The following is a 15,454-nucleotide window of genomic DNA, read 5'->3' on the forward strand; positions in this document are numbered from 1 at the left end:
CTTGCTTTGACATAAAATTTCAGAAGTCTGGAAATAGAAGTATTTTAATAGGAACATAAAAGCTAGACAACAATGGAGCAATGTCATTATAATTCTAATGGAATTATTTCTAACCAAGAATTCTATAACTAGCCAAAATGTCAATCAAGTATCAGTGCAGAATAAAGATATTTTCAGAAATTCAATGTCTCAAAACAACAAATCATCCACACACTCTTTCCCAGGAAGCTATTCTCTCAAAACAAAATAACTTGAAATGGAGGAAAAAGAGAGCTCCGGCCCAGGAAGGAGAATGAGGGCACCCCAGGAAACTAGTGAAGAGAGGTGAATGAAACAGAGGCTTGGAGAGGCCTTGAATTACTAACATAAATAAAAAATGGGAAATTGTTATAAATATCAGGGAAACCTAGAGTTGAACTGAAAGGGGAAAGCAATCACAATATACTACAGACGTCAGCCACAAACAAGATTTATATTAACACTGCAAGTACTGAATTTCTGATTTTATCAAAAGTATGCCAATATTAAGAGGATGGGAGGCTGGAAGGATGACAGGATAGGATGGGTTCCCTTTTTTGAAAGTAGAAGAATGAAAAAAAAGAGTCCATTAAATTCCCAGTTTTCAATGGATGATAACAAACTGTGAATAATCAAAAAGTGGCAATAAAAGGAAGTCTTCCTAGATATTCAGAGGAAATCCTAAAGAATTAGCTAAAAGAGTTGAAAGTTGGAGGGAAAAACTGTTGTTTTTCACAACAAACCACAGAACTGAATCTACACTCCTATGATGCAAACTTACACAAAACCATCCGTCACATCAACAAAAATGAATGATGAGGTGAGTTTAATATCCCTTTACCAAGGCATAAAATGCATACTAAACTAAAACATGTTAACCAAATATTCCTGAATTGTAAAAAAAAAAATAATAATAATAACAAGAAGAAGAAGAAGAAGAAGAAGAAGAAGGAGAAGGAGAAGGAGAAGGAGAAGGAGAAGGAGAAGGAGAAGGAGAAGAAGAAGAAAGAAAATCTGAAATGGTCATTATAAAGATATGAATTCATCAAATTACTAATTCTGAAATATGGTGAAGTTGCAGACACCCTGTTTCATATGATATATCATAATGTAAACTTTCTCACTTAGAGATAAAGTTGCTCATAATTTTTTACTCCAATTACTTAATGGCTTAGTCAAATATCATGTAAAGGTAATTGGAATTATTGATCACTTTCATCCTGATCGCAGGTACTTTCATCAAACGGCAACTTTAGTACCTTCACTGGACTGTTTCTATGATTCCTCCAAACTTACCATTATTGTCCGTTTTATTACATTTAATGCATCACTCTCCTGCTTCCATCTGCCCCCTGAAACATGAGCAATTTTTAAAAGATTATTGTTTTCTTAAGAAATATGGAGCTAATTGTATGAGGAAAAAAACCCAACTAATTAATATGTGGCATACATTCTTTCTTTTCTAAAGAAATTCTTCCTATTACTGTTCTTATGTTCCCTGTGATTTTCCTGTCCGTAATCTTTTTTTGGGGGGGAGTGGGCAGGTCTATTCTCTGCAAATAACACATACCACAGCTTCCCCCCAATTAAATGTCTGTAAGTTCAAATAATAAAATTCTAAATTAAAGAAAGAAAATTAATAAAAATTTTAAAAGCCCATAAAGGCATAGTGTATTCTCATAAAAAGGTCTCATCTATAGTGAAATGTAGTCATAAAACTGTGTTTTTGTAGGTGATCCAACACTTACTACAGCTAAGTTAGAGAGCTGACATGCTTCTATCATAAATCATGTGAATTAAACTAATACTGAACTATGATTGAGACTTTCTAATAACCATCCTTATAACTAGTGTTTTGAACTCTGCCTCTGATAGACTGCTTATCTCCATTTTGTTTAGTTCTTTTTCTGGAATTTTGATCTGTTCTTTCATTTGGACCATGTTTATTTGTCTCTGGGTACTCTAATGTGCCCTTCCTGTGGGCTAAGCATACCCTCCTCTTGTAGTTGAGCCTTGATTGCTGTTGACAGGTCAGTGGGAGGGATTTACCCAGGCCAGTTGCTGCAAGGCCTGGCTGTGATCCCTGAACACCAACCTCCACCCTCCATGGAGGATCACCTGTGCAGGGGTAGGTGGTGGTGCCCTGACATGGTCTGTAGCTGTCCACTGGGTGTGCAGGCTCTGGGGTTTCTCAGGTGGTGAAGGCCAAGGTCAGCCCCGACCTGTGCTTTGTCCAGGGCCACCCTGCATGAGCTATAAAGCAATCTGAGATGGCTGCTATTTGTGCTGGGCTTAGAGATTCCCCAGCGAAACCAAGCTGTGAACCTAGGATGACTGCTGTTAGTGTCGAGCCTGGAGCCCCTTAGGAAGAGGTACGGGGGCTGGGGGCTTACTAAGGCCAACTGTTGCTTATTTGGTAGGATTCAGGAAGGTGTGAAGCATGACCAAGTCAAACCATTCATATAAAAAAAGTCATGGTTAGCAGTTTGGGTGGGCCCATAAGTTGAGTGAGACGGAGTCTCAGGGGATCTTCAGGGCAGGGCCAACAGTGTTAGCCAGGCTGATGGAGTCTCAGATATGGCACCCAGCTGTTGACTCTGTGGCTCTGTTGGGGGGAGGGCTCAGAAAAGGGACAATGGCCTCTGTCCACCTTTCTATCTAGGAGAAAGCTGTGCCCCAGCTCTTGCCTTGATGCCAGACATTTCAGTTCCTTCCTGCATGCCATCAGTGCCTTTCAAACTACTACCCAGGTGCTGGAGCTCAGAAGGAATGAGTCTGAGTAAATCTATGTATGGATTCTTTAAGGGGAATTGCTTGGGACTCCAAGAGTTTCTTCCACTGACTCAATCCCTGCTGTTTTTTACTGCCAGAAGTATAGGGACTTATTTTCTTGATATTGGAAACCTGAGCTGGGGGACACAGTGTGGGTCTAGGACTCCTCGCTTCCCAGATATCCCTCCTGAATTTTTATCCAGGAGGATAAAACCACCCCATTCCACATATACACCCCTCCTACCATTCTGGATGGATATGGTTTCTTTAATTCCATAGTTGTCAGACTTCCATTCAACTCAAATTCTGACAGTTCTGAGTGACGAGTGTTCTATATTTTAGTTGTGATGTGGTGTGCAAGGAGGTGAGGTGTGTTTACCTATGCTGCCATCTAGACCATAAGTCCTCTAATGAGGATCTCAACAGCATAAAAAAGACCCAGGCAGAAACAAAGAATTCACTAATTGAAATAAAGAACAATTTACAGGGAAGTACCAGTAGAGTGGATGAAGCCAAGAATCAAATCAATGATTTGGAACATAAAGAAGCAAAAAACAACCAATCAGAACAACAAGAAATGAAAGGAATCCAAAAAACAAGAATAGTGTAAGCAGCCTCTAGGACAACTTCAAGCATTCCCACATTTGCATCATAGAGGTGCCAGAAGGAGAAGAGAAAGCAAGAAATTGGAAATCTATTTTTAAAAATTAATGAAAGAAAACTTCCCTAATTTGATGAAGGAAAAAGACGTGCAAGCCCAGGAAGCACAGAGAGTCCCAAACAAGTTGGACCCAAAGAGGCCCACTCCAAGGCACATCATAATTAAAATGCCACAGGTTAAAGATAAAGAGAAATCTTAAATGCAGCAAGAGAAAAGAAGTTAGTTACCTGCAGGGGAGTTCCTATAAGACTGTCAGCTGATTTCTCAAAAGAAACTTTGCAGGCTAGAAGGGATTGGCAAGAAATATTAAAGGTCATGAAAAGCAGGATTGCTCTACCTAGCAAAGATACCATTTAGAATAGAAGGGCAGATAAAGAGCTTCCCAGACAAAAAAATAAAGGAGTTCATCATCACCAAACCACTATTATGTGAAATGTTAAAGGAAGTTATTTAAGAAAAAGAAGATCAAAACTGTGAACAATAAAATGGTAATAAATACTTATTTATCAACAATTGAGTCTAAAAAACAAACTAAGCAACCAAGAAGAACAGAATCATAGATATAGAGTGTTTTGATAGTTGCCAGGTTGGAGGGGGTTATAGGAGAGCAGGTTAGAGGTGAGGGGATTGAGAAGCACAAATAGTTAGTTACAGAATAGCCATGGGGATGTAAAGTACAGCATAGGAAATGGAGTAGCCAAAGACCTTCTACGCATGACCCATGGACATGAACAATGGTGGGGGGACTGCCTGAGGGAGTGGAGAAGGTCTGGTAAGAGGGGGTCCAAGGGGGAAAAATTGGGACAACTGTGATAGCACAATCAATAAAATATAAATAAACTACAAAGAAGACTTCCTAATAAGGATGGCAACCATATGAAATAAAACTAGAACATAGAGAAAATGGGTATGATGTAAAGAGGAAAAAAACTAAAATCTCATCCAACATGATAGTGATCACACACATCTGAAAATGAGTGAAAGACTATGATTCTTCATTAGATGAGGAAAAGCCAGCCATTAGGGAAAAGGACAGAAAAGAAGTTAATTGACTTCATCCCACCAATTAGAGAAAATGACAAGTTCAGAACAGAGCATGATTGAAAGCTAGCTGGTTTCCTTTTTATTTCTTTAGTTTCTCCTTATGGTTCAGAATTCTTCTATCTTATGCTGCCCACACATTCAGCTATCTACAACATTTACATCTGTTCACATTTGGCACTTGGTTTTGAATGACAACCCACCCCTTCAGAATACAGAATCATAGTATTATACTGTATAACCAGTTCTCCATATATGAAACTAAAACATCTTTGAAATTCTTCCAGAAAGAGAAGTCCATGAGTCAAATCCAGTTTTCCTATTGTTTTCACTAAAACATAAATACATTGTAGTTCCATGACATATAAAATCTGTGACACCAATTTATAACCTAAATGACACATACAGCTCATCTAGTCTAACACTGCTGTCCTCCATAGAATTTCAACTTCTTTAAATACATGTGCTGTATATTTGTATCTCTAAAGTTTAAGGATAAACTCTGGCAAGAGAAGACAGTCCATATACGTTGGAGGAAAAAAAAATGAATGAATGAATGAATGAGCGATTGAATTATTAAGTTAATGAACATAATTAAGTCATTTTTCTGTTTCCAAAAATTGTGCCAAATGGGACGAATTTAGATAACAGTTGCAAAAGCTTGGCAGCCCATTACCATGGATACTTGGAGTTACCTGGCTTCCCACTTGACACAGGAAATGATGGGATGCAGCCACTGAAAAGGCTGTGATGGACTGCAGGAGACCCCCGAACAGCATGGGGCTTAGGGGTGCCAATCCCCTGCCCAGCTGAAACTCCCCATAGAACTTTGACTCCCTCAAAACTTAACTAATAGCCTACTGTTGACAGAAAGCTTTACTGATAGTAGTCTATTAACACATATCTTATATGTTATATGTATTATATCCTTTATTTTTACAACAAAGCTATAGAAAAGAAAATGGTATTTTAAAAATTCTAAGGAAAATATATTTACAGTACTGTATGTATTTATTGAAAAAATCTGCATATAAGTGGCCTCATGAAGTTCAAACCTATGTTGTTCAAGAGTCAACTGTATTTGAAATCTTTGCCTGAATTTCCTCATCTGCAAAAATAGAGGGAACTATACCCATTCCATGGTTTCAGTTTGGACTACACAAAACGGCATAGCTAAATTAAATATTTCAACCCCCTGCATGCAGTGTAGGTTAGGAACCTGGCTCCTGTATTTCTGAGGTGGATCCATTTGTTCTCTACCTGAGTACTTTTAGTTACAAGGTGCTCATTCCATTCAAGGCATTGAATTTAATTTACCAGGAACACCAAACATCTGAACATTCTTCCCAGGATTAAGGCCAAACTAGCTCCCCAGGACCCTCACACTTGGGTTTCTTGTTCTGTCTGGAAGAGATACGTTACCTTTTCTCTACTCTACAGTATGTCTTTAATTCTCCTGAAAGTCTTCCTGGAACTTTTACTGGTTTCATGTTGTATACCAGTGATTTTCAACCTTATTCATTTCACGGCACACATAAATTATTACTAAAATCCTGTGTCACACCAAACAATTTTTTTTTTGGCCAATCTGACAAAAAAAGGAGGTATAATTTTGATTCATTCACACTGGATGGCTATTGTTGTGTTTGCTGTTGTCATTTTTCAATTTGACAATCTAAAAGAAAAGAGATCAGTGCCCCTGACTAAATATTACATTACAGTCAGGTATTACACGTTCTAAAAATTCTTGTAGGGAGACTGGATGAAAGAAGGTGAAGGGATTAACCAAAGACAACAACGTGGTGATGGTCAGAGGGAAGGGAAGGTGGGGGCTGGAAGTGGGCAAAGGTGGGGGTGCGAAGTAGGCAAAGTGGGGACATCTGCAATAGTGTCAACAATAAAAGTAAAGTTAAAAAAACTCTTGCAGCACACTGGTTGAAAATTGCTGTTGTACAAGGTTCACAGACCTCTTGCCATCGTATTGGCCCTCCTCGGTACATACTCCTGTTTGCTGCAGTTCTTTGAGCCAAAGAAATAGTCTTTTTCAAATGAATCATTCTTTTTTCCTTTTTTTATTGACTATATTGGGGTGACACTGGTTGACAAAATTAGACAAGTTTCAGGGGCACAATTCTACAACACATCGTCTGTGCACTGTATTGTGCTCACCACCCCAAGTCACGTGTCTGTCCATCAACACCAAATGCATTGTTCTTAGGTTCACGTTCCTCCACTCTGTTTTTCTGTATTAGGTTGGGCTCCTTTTTCCTTTTTTTAAACCAAGTAGGCTATTTTATTTATCGCCACAGCAATTTATCTTGTAGTTTCAGCTCATCATTTATTTCATCAGAGTCTGTTTTGACCCCTCATTCCATCAATCCAAGTATTAATTATAGCCCCCAGTTACAAGACCCACACAAATAGATCAAGCGCATCATCACCATGTCTTTATCTGAGTTATTAATAAAAACATCAAATAGGACAAGGTCAAGGACAATGCCCTCCAGCATACCCTGATAGACTTTTCTCCATCCTGAAGTCAATTCATTAATTAATAGGCTTTTGGTGAAGTTGTTTAACCAGAAATAAACTGAAAGAATTATAATCTTATAAAAACTGAATTTCAATTTTATTCTAAGAATTTCATGAGAGTCCCTGTCATAAGCTCTGCTGAAATCAAGAAATACCACTGTTTTTTACCAGAAGAAAATGAAGATTATTAGACTTCAATGTCTGAAAATATAGTTTTAAATTTCACTTTGTTCTACAGTAAAGTTATATGTCTATTAATTCAGAAGTTTGTTCCCTGCCACCCTTTAAAAATCATCATTACTTTGCTCACTTTCATTCTTAATGATTTCTCAAAGATTATAAACAATCATTTTATGAATATACCATCCACAATTCTTTCCACATTCTAAATGTAATTTACTTGAGACTACTTGATGAATTTATGGATGTTCATGAGGTGGGTTGTGGGGAGCAAGGAGGGTGGGAAGAGCAGAGACCTGAGGGAAGCGCAGTCCCATATCTGAGCTTATTCCTTATGCCGGGAAAATCCCCCGCGTTATGAGCTTGGGTGAGGCAAGACCCACCTGCCATTTCAAAAGCCTGAAGGTCAGACTCTTTCTCAGGGGCCTGTGCAGTCAAAGCATGGGCATGTGACCTAGTGTGAGCTAACCAAACACAGGCAACCCTCACCTAGTCTTAGGAGCTACCAACCCAAAGAGACACAGAGAATGTAGATGCTATTCTGACATCACCAGCAGAGGTCGTAACACCTAGTTGCCCAGGGCAGCCGGGCCAGGGAAGGAGAGGCACTGTCTGTGACTCACAGTCCTGTTGGCAGCAGGGTGCTCAGGGCACAGTTCCACAGCTGATTTTGGCTCTCCAGCCTCACACTGTTTCTGTCCAGTTTTTAAAGTCTTCCCAGCAGGTCTGTCAGCCATATGATATCCTCTCAATAATCTTTTCTGATTAATCCAACCAAAGAGAATTTCTTTTGCTTGCAGTAGAGAACTCTGACTGGTAAATTTACTCAGAGCGGCCAGACACTTTAATTCCTCTGACACAACTAGGTGGCATTGTCTAAGGCCTGCTCTAACTGCTATAAAGTCGTATTTGTTCTAAATCTTCTGCCTGGGAGAGTATTTGCTTTGAGAGAAAAAATAGAGACTATTCACAGAAACTAAACATGGAATGTAGATAAGAAGAAAAATTAAAAAAGACTTCAAAATATGAATTAAGTAGTTCTGCTTTCATTGGTGGCTTCCTTTAAGTAGTGAAACTATCACAGTCTCTTGCTCTTCCTGAGAAAAATGTCAATACGTTGCCTCCTGTATGCATCACGACCAGGGATTGAACCTGCAACCTTCTGGTGCACAGGACAACCCTCCAACCAACTGAGGCACCCAGCCAGGGCCCTTCAGTCTATTCTTAATAAAGCAGCCAGAGAGATCCAATTAAAACATAAGTCAGATCAAATCATTTCTCTGTTGAGCACCCTTTGATGGCTTCCCAACTCATTCTTGAGTTAAAGCAAAATTCTTTGAAGCAAAACCTTACAAGGCCTGACGCAATCCAGACCCCACTGTGTCTCGGACCCTGTCTTGCCCTCGCCTGCTCCACTCCAGCCACAGGCGCCCTGCTAGTCCTCACACAGCCTTCTCTTCGGAAGGCTCTTGCCTAGAACATGTGTCTTCCCCCTCCGCCCCCGGAACACCTCTCACTTTTTCAGCAAGGCCTTCCCTGATCGTCCCTGTTTAATAACTGTATGTGCATGAGCATGTGCACGTATACGTGTTGTTTTTTTTTTCTCATAGAAAAGCAGAGAAATGTTCAATTGCTCCAGGATAGTTTAATCTGGAAACCAGAATACTGATGGAGAGTTGCAGTTTTTGAGAACAGATGTGTCATAAAATCATGCAAATTAAAGCATTCTTCATAGATTTAGGAATCAAGATGTATGGGGGAGAGAAGCCAAACAATTAGGTAGATTGTGTGATGGAGTTAAAAGGCAGGATATAACTTTCAGCTGAGAGTTCCAGATCCTAAAATCACACATACCTCAGACCCTCACATCGAGCTATGCAGATGGCTAACGCCAGCAGACCGCAGGGCGAAATGCAACAATCTTCAGGCACGGAAGACATAGCCAGAAGTCTTATCTGTACCCTGTTAACTTATCTGAGTGATTTTAGTAAATCTGTTTTGAATTCTCTCTAAGCATTATTTTTCTTCATCAATAAAAACCTGGATAACAGTATCACATGCCTTCCATACTTAAAAGGGCTAAAAAGGGAATCTAATGGAATAACATTTATGAGAAAGTGCTTTGCAGAATGTAAAGCAACATAAAAATAAATTATGTGATTTTTTTGTAATATGTAAATCACTTTATATGACTTTTGGTGACAGTTTTTTTTAATGTGGAATACAGATTTTTGTTTGACTTAATGTTGCACATTAACTTGGGATGTTTCATGAGTTTATATAGCACAGTAGAAGAAATGAAATGATTGCTCCAATGAATATCATGATTAGCTATAAGTTTGTCATTTTCTTCTAATACATAATTATTAAATATGTAATGAAAATTGTGGCTACAAATACTTTGCTCTCATTTCATTTAAAATAAAGCTGAATAGTTATGCACTTTAGCTAATTATAATATATATTTATATAATCATGTTTACTATTAATATTCTTATTTCCACTTATGGAATCTGTTTCAAATTTTTCAGCATGGTGTTAAATAGGGTAATGTGGCACTTATTTTTCTCTGGCAAAAAATAAAAACTAAATTGCTTAGCTTTCTGGTTAAGTAGGAAAGGAAATGTGTTAGCACTTTCACTATTTTTTTATATTTCTTTTTCATGTCCCAAACCTATGCAGAAAAAAGACAGAAAGAACCATATTTCAGAGTTTTATGAAACCAGTTGCCTTTTCAAGCTAATTGAGCCGTGCCTCCATCGATGATGCTCCTTCATCGATGCTCCTGGGCCCCCGTGCAACACAACAGGGACGTGAGCGGCCGGGGTGGCGCCCTGCCCAGTGTGTGCCCGCCCTTCAGCTTGCAGGCCGTTAGAGCTACACATTTTGAAAACATATAAGAATCTATATTTCAGATGTTTAAGGAGCTCTTCACAGTATTTAAGAGACGTTAACAACAGCCTAGCTAAATCACTTTAATCATGGCCTTCAAAGTCATTTCCTCGAGTATTCTTCCGTGCCATGACCTTTTCATCGCCTCTTTCCTGACTCGGGCCCTCAGAAGGCTTTCCTGTAGCCTAACACGTCACTGCTGGGGATAATATAAAGCAGCTAGGCTTAGAAGTCTCTTTTAAAGCAAAGAAAAGAAATACGTTATGCAGTGTGTAAAATATCGTAAATAAGCATCTTCTACCTTGTGGAACTAAAATTAAATAGGTCCCTCAAAAAACCCTTGAATACTGAACTAATTCTAATCCAAAGAAAAGGTCCAATTATGCCTAATGAACTTTAAATTATTTTACTTTTCTTTCATATTTAGGGTTTTAATGAGTATGATGTACTGATTTTTCTTACATTGTTTAACTTATTCATTTCCCTCCCTCAAAAAAAAAAACAAACAAACCAGGTACTATTAATTAATGGAACTGCAAAATCAACATTTTTTTGATGTTAACAATTTGAAACAATATCAAGTTTAGGGAATTAAAATGTTTGATACTAATTTTAGGGCTTGCTATTTAACAAGATTTCTGTGTGTATTGTGTGTGTGCAAATATGGATGTGTGTGTGTGTGTGTGTGGTTAAGTAGATTCCGGTGAAATGCATGGGACAATACTGTAACTTACAAGTTTGCTTTATGGAAACTTAAACACTTCATAATTCAAATAAAATTTTAAATGGCCAGGTTTGTGCTCAGTCTATAAAACTTACTAGGTTATGAAGCAGTTCAACCGTGCTTAGGGTTTGCTGCACTCCAGACCTCCTTCAATACAGACGGCTGTGCAAAGGGGGTTGTGAAGGGAGAGAAGGCTTCTTTTCCCTCTCCAACCAAAGGCTCAACCTCAGTGAAGTTGTAAAAATGAAGAGAAGGTATAATACTGTAGTTAGGATTCAGAGTACAATGGCTCTGAGTCTACCTTAACCTACAAGACCTAGAGAATCACTTCATCTCTTTAATCTTTGGGTTTTTCCTTCATAAAGCGGTGATTTTCATAGTTCCACAAGGCTGCTGAGAACATCAAAGTAATAATAACTGTAAACCACAGTGCTCAGCAGAAAACAATAAATTTTAGTTGTTGGTCTTTAGTGTTGTAGTCATACTTGTCTTAAACATTTTTTTCATTTCCCTTTCTGATCCTTCACCATTATCCCGAGCTCACGGCACACTTCCGTTTCCTACCCTACGTTCTTCACCTGGATCTGCGCTAACAGCTAAGGCATTTCGTGCTTTGAAATTACTACTACCTTTCCACTGCCATAAAGCATGTAAGAAAAAGAGCAGAATTTATTTCTGCTACTTCTTGTGAGGAAAGCCACCTGATTAAATTAACCCATTAAAGTATGTAATAACATTAATATTCCTCAAGCTATTGGTATAAATACATGCCACAAGCACTGAAAAAGCAATGCACTATACAAAAATGCCAACTTCAGGAAATATTCAGCCAAGTTATTTTTGTACTGGGAAGTCACACCTTTGCCACTCTACCTGGGAAGACTCCCGCACCAACTCTGATTTCAGATATTCACTGAATTGTTGTATTTAAAATAAAAACCAGACAAACTTCAGTTGTAGCAGCAAAAAAAATGCTTCAACAGAAAGAGCAACAGGACTGATAAATTAAAAAAAGAGACAAAGAAAGGTGGAAAGGAGAACGGACAAGAAAAATGGGCAAGTAAAGAAATAAAGTGGAGGGGAGAACTGAAGAGGCAAGGCAAGGCAATCATAAACCATGAGTGATACAAGCTTGCCTCATTCTGTAAAAGAAAACAGGTTCATCTATGTCTTACCTCCCGCAGAGAAGTTAGGAATGAAACCTTGCATGTTGGGACTGCACACGTGGATGCTATTATGTGGTTGATTTAAGAGAGCCTGGGATGTATCCAGAAAAATTGGGACCACAGAAAATTTCACTCACAAAAAAGAATGACTGTTTAAAAGTCAGTCTTAATCAGTTAGCAAATCTCACAGCACAGTGAATTTCTTTCCTTTTATGTGACAACTTCCACAGAAAATCATCAAGTAACATCTGATCTGTTATGTACATTTTTAGCCTCACAAATATATTTAATTTTATTTTAAGATTTGGTAGACATATTTTCCCATTATTTGTGTTAGTTTATCATTGTTACTAATTTTAGGGGCCAAACTAATTTTCTTCCTTTTAATTTAATTATCAAATTCTGGGACAGGGGACAAGTACACTTTTGAAATATCTTTTCTACAAAACATTACAAAAGTTAGTTGTATACTAAGGAAAAAGAAATCTAGATTTAATAGAAATGTTGCAACTAGACATACAGGAAAAAGATGAAACAAAAATTCCAGTTCTAAATCAGCTGAATACATTATTGATTCCAACATCATCAATTAAACAAAAGAAATTATATTTGCATTGACGTGTGAATCTGCATCCATTCTTGGAAGAATGTAATATATTCAACTGCTCAGCTCTGGCTGTCCTTGTAGCGACATTACCATATTATTCAAATCTATCTATCATTTATATGTAAATAGACAATATGAATGGCTTCTTCATAAGACAACAATTTTCAAATGACACATAGACTCAGGCAGACATTATTAGCAAGATGAAAATGTTGCAAATATTCATTCTATTGTGTATTTTTAAGGAAAAATAAAAACTACTTCAAGTTTTTAAAAAAGCAGCATGGTAATTATAAATGGAATCTTAATATATTCACGATACCAACAGCTCTTCTTCTCAATAGAAGTCTCCACCAATGTCATTTGTGTCTTATAAATTACATGTTCTCAGATCCATCTGTGAAAATTGAGATGCTAATTATCATGGTTACATTTCATGATTCCACAGTCAAATGCTGAAGTGGTGCTACACAAATACCATATGTTTTTCTAAGGGAAATGGAGAAAGATTAATTATGAGTTCAAGTCCAAGTCTTGTAGCAGTAATACTCTCAACACAATAAGATCATTACATTGTGTTATGCAAATTGCAAGTTTTAATTAATAGCTGAAATACCAAGTGAGGGAAAAAAACCTATGAAGCCTAAATTGTAAGCATCAGGCATTCCTACACACACACCTCCACACACACACAACCCTAATAATGATGCCTTTGAAAAACAAAGTTAAAAATTCCATCCCCCAAAAAACATTTTTTTGTCTGTTCCATTGAGGGAGTGATCACTGTCATGCTGTTTAATCTTATTGGATAAACTTGAAAATTATAGTGTATCCTAGTAACAAACAGGCTATACATAGATAATTGATGAAAACTCAAATTAACATTTTTAAGGATTTTTCTTTACGATACATATCATCCCAAATTATGCAAAATTACAAGTCTCATGTTGTCAGATAAAATACTTATTTCAGTATAGCAACCTAAAAAATCAAACTTTCTGATAATACTCTAAGATTTGTATGCGTATTATAAAATCTGAATTCTTATTTTACTCACCACATATTCAAACACAAGTGTCAGTGTCTCCTTGGTGTGGATGATATCATGAAGCAACACTATGTTAGCATGCTTTAGTCCTTTTAACAAAGAAGCTGTAAAAAAAAGTGGACAGAGAGTCAATTTATCATTGGTAACAATCAAATGATATGTTTCATTATTATTTTGGGACATTGTCAGATGAAATGCACCTATTTTCTGATTTCCCAAGCCAATAACAATTCAGGATCAAGGGCAGAGGAACTAGGTCTTCATTCAGATGAACCTCCCCATCCCCCAACACCCTCCCACAGTTATTCCACCTGTTATTTGTTATTAATCTCTCGTTAGATTCCACTGCAGTCAGAGAACATACTTGGTGTGATTTCAATTCTTTTAAATTTATTAAGCTTTGTTTTATCGGCCAGGATGTGGTTTATCCAGGTATATGTGACAAATGTATGCAATGTACAGGATGGGGCAAAAGTAGGTTTACCACTGTGAGTACACAAATGCAGTTTATTCCCGTTATTATTTATTAATTATTGTATTATTTTCCACACAAACAACTGTATATTTTGCTGATGTTGAATGGAGAGTTCTAGAACTGTCCATTAGGTCCTGCTGGTTGACAGGTTCTGTCAATGGCTAAGAGAGGAGTGTTGACATCCCCAACTGTGACTGGGGATTTGTCCATTTCTCATTTAAGTTCTACCAGTTTTTGCTCTATGTATTTTGAAGTTCTGTTGTTTACTCTACATACATTTAGGATTGCTACGTTTTCTTTGTGATTTGGCCCCTTTATCAAAAATATAATGTCTCTCTGTCTCTGATAATTTTCTTTGCTTTGAAATCTGTTTGGTGTGATATTAATATAGCTACTCCAGCTTGCTTTTGATTAGTGTTTATATAGTGTACCATTAAGTCTACCGATATTGTTATATATGAAATGAGTTTCTTATAGACAGCGTGTTGTTGGGTCATGTGGTTTTTTGAAACCATTCTGCCAATCTCTAACTTTTAACTGATATTAGACCATTTAAATTTAATGTTAATATTAATATATTGGGTCACCTGTCATTTGAATATATTTTCTCTTGGACACCACATAATTTAGCCTTTGTTTCTGATTTGATTTTGTCTTTTCTTCTATATTTCCCAGGAGTTCAATTAACTCTGATTTCACTTCACTTTGGTTTTTGTTCATTTCTATTGTTAGAATTTATATTTTCAATTCAAGGTGGTTTTTAAAATTTGTTTCATGTAGCGCCTGAATTAAAATTTAATTTTGACTACAGTGTGTGTTCTGTTTTCTTTAATTTCATGGCTGCTTTTTAAAAAGCATTTTTATCAGCATAAATACACTGATGTATATTTTCTGATCTTTTACAGCAGTTTTGCAGTGATGTGGGCCATTTTGTTTTATCCCTATTCACTCACTGGACTGGGTTCTTAGCTTGAGGGGCATTTTCCATCAGTTCTTCCCTCTTCTATGCAGTTTTTATTTCTGGTGCTAGTGGAAGAAAGGGGAGGGTTTACTGTGTCGTGTTTCTTGTTTCTACTGAATCCTTAATTTTTCCCTTTTCTTTCCTTTTCTACTTTCACTGCCATGTCTTCAAGGGGTAGCATCCCTTCTCTATAGTATTGATATATCGGAATCTCTCCCAGAAGCGATGCTGCCCAATGGTTGCCAGTTTCAGTCCCGCTCACTTTTGATCTCCTTTCTTGTAGTCAGTGCTGGGAACTATATGGAGGCCCAGCTTTTTCTTTCTGCGGTGATTTTCTCTGTGCTTTGTCTTCCGTCCCCCTCTAGTTTTTTTAACAG

At 37.4% G+C, this 15,454-nt stretch overlaps 1 protein-coding gene across 2 annotated transcripts in view; it reads right to left on the reverse strand.

Moving 5' to 3' along the window:
• Positions 1–15,454, reverse strand: part of CDK14 (cyclin dependent kinase 14) — a 537,382-nt gene that overhangs the window by 299,073 nt on the left and 222,855 nt on the right. For both annotated transcript variants that reach the window (XM_054564177.1, XM_054564178.1), the window contains one exon: positions 13,651–13,745. In XM_054564177.1, the coding sequence (XP_054420152.1) occupies positions 13,651–13,745 (95 nt within the window). The remainder of the gene's footprint in view (positions 1–13,650; positions 13,746–15,454) is intronic.

The sequence above is a fragment of the Pteronotus mesoamericanus genome, unplaced genomic scaffold (assembly GCF_021234165.1).
Source record: "Pteronotus mesoamericanus isolate MK-2021 breed Mesoamerican mustached bat unplaced genomic scaffold, CSHL_Meso_final scaffold_85, whole genome shotgun sequence".
Lineage (NCBI taxonomy): Eukaryota > Metazoa > Chordata > Mammalia > Chiroptera > Mormoopidae > Pteronotus > Pteronotus mesoamericanus.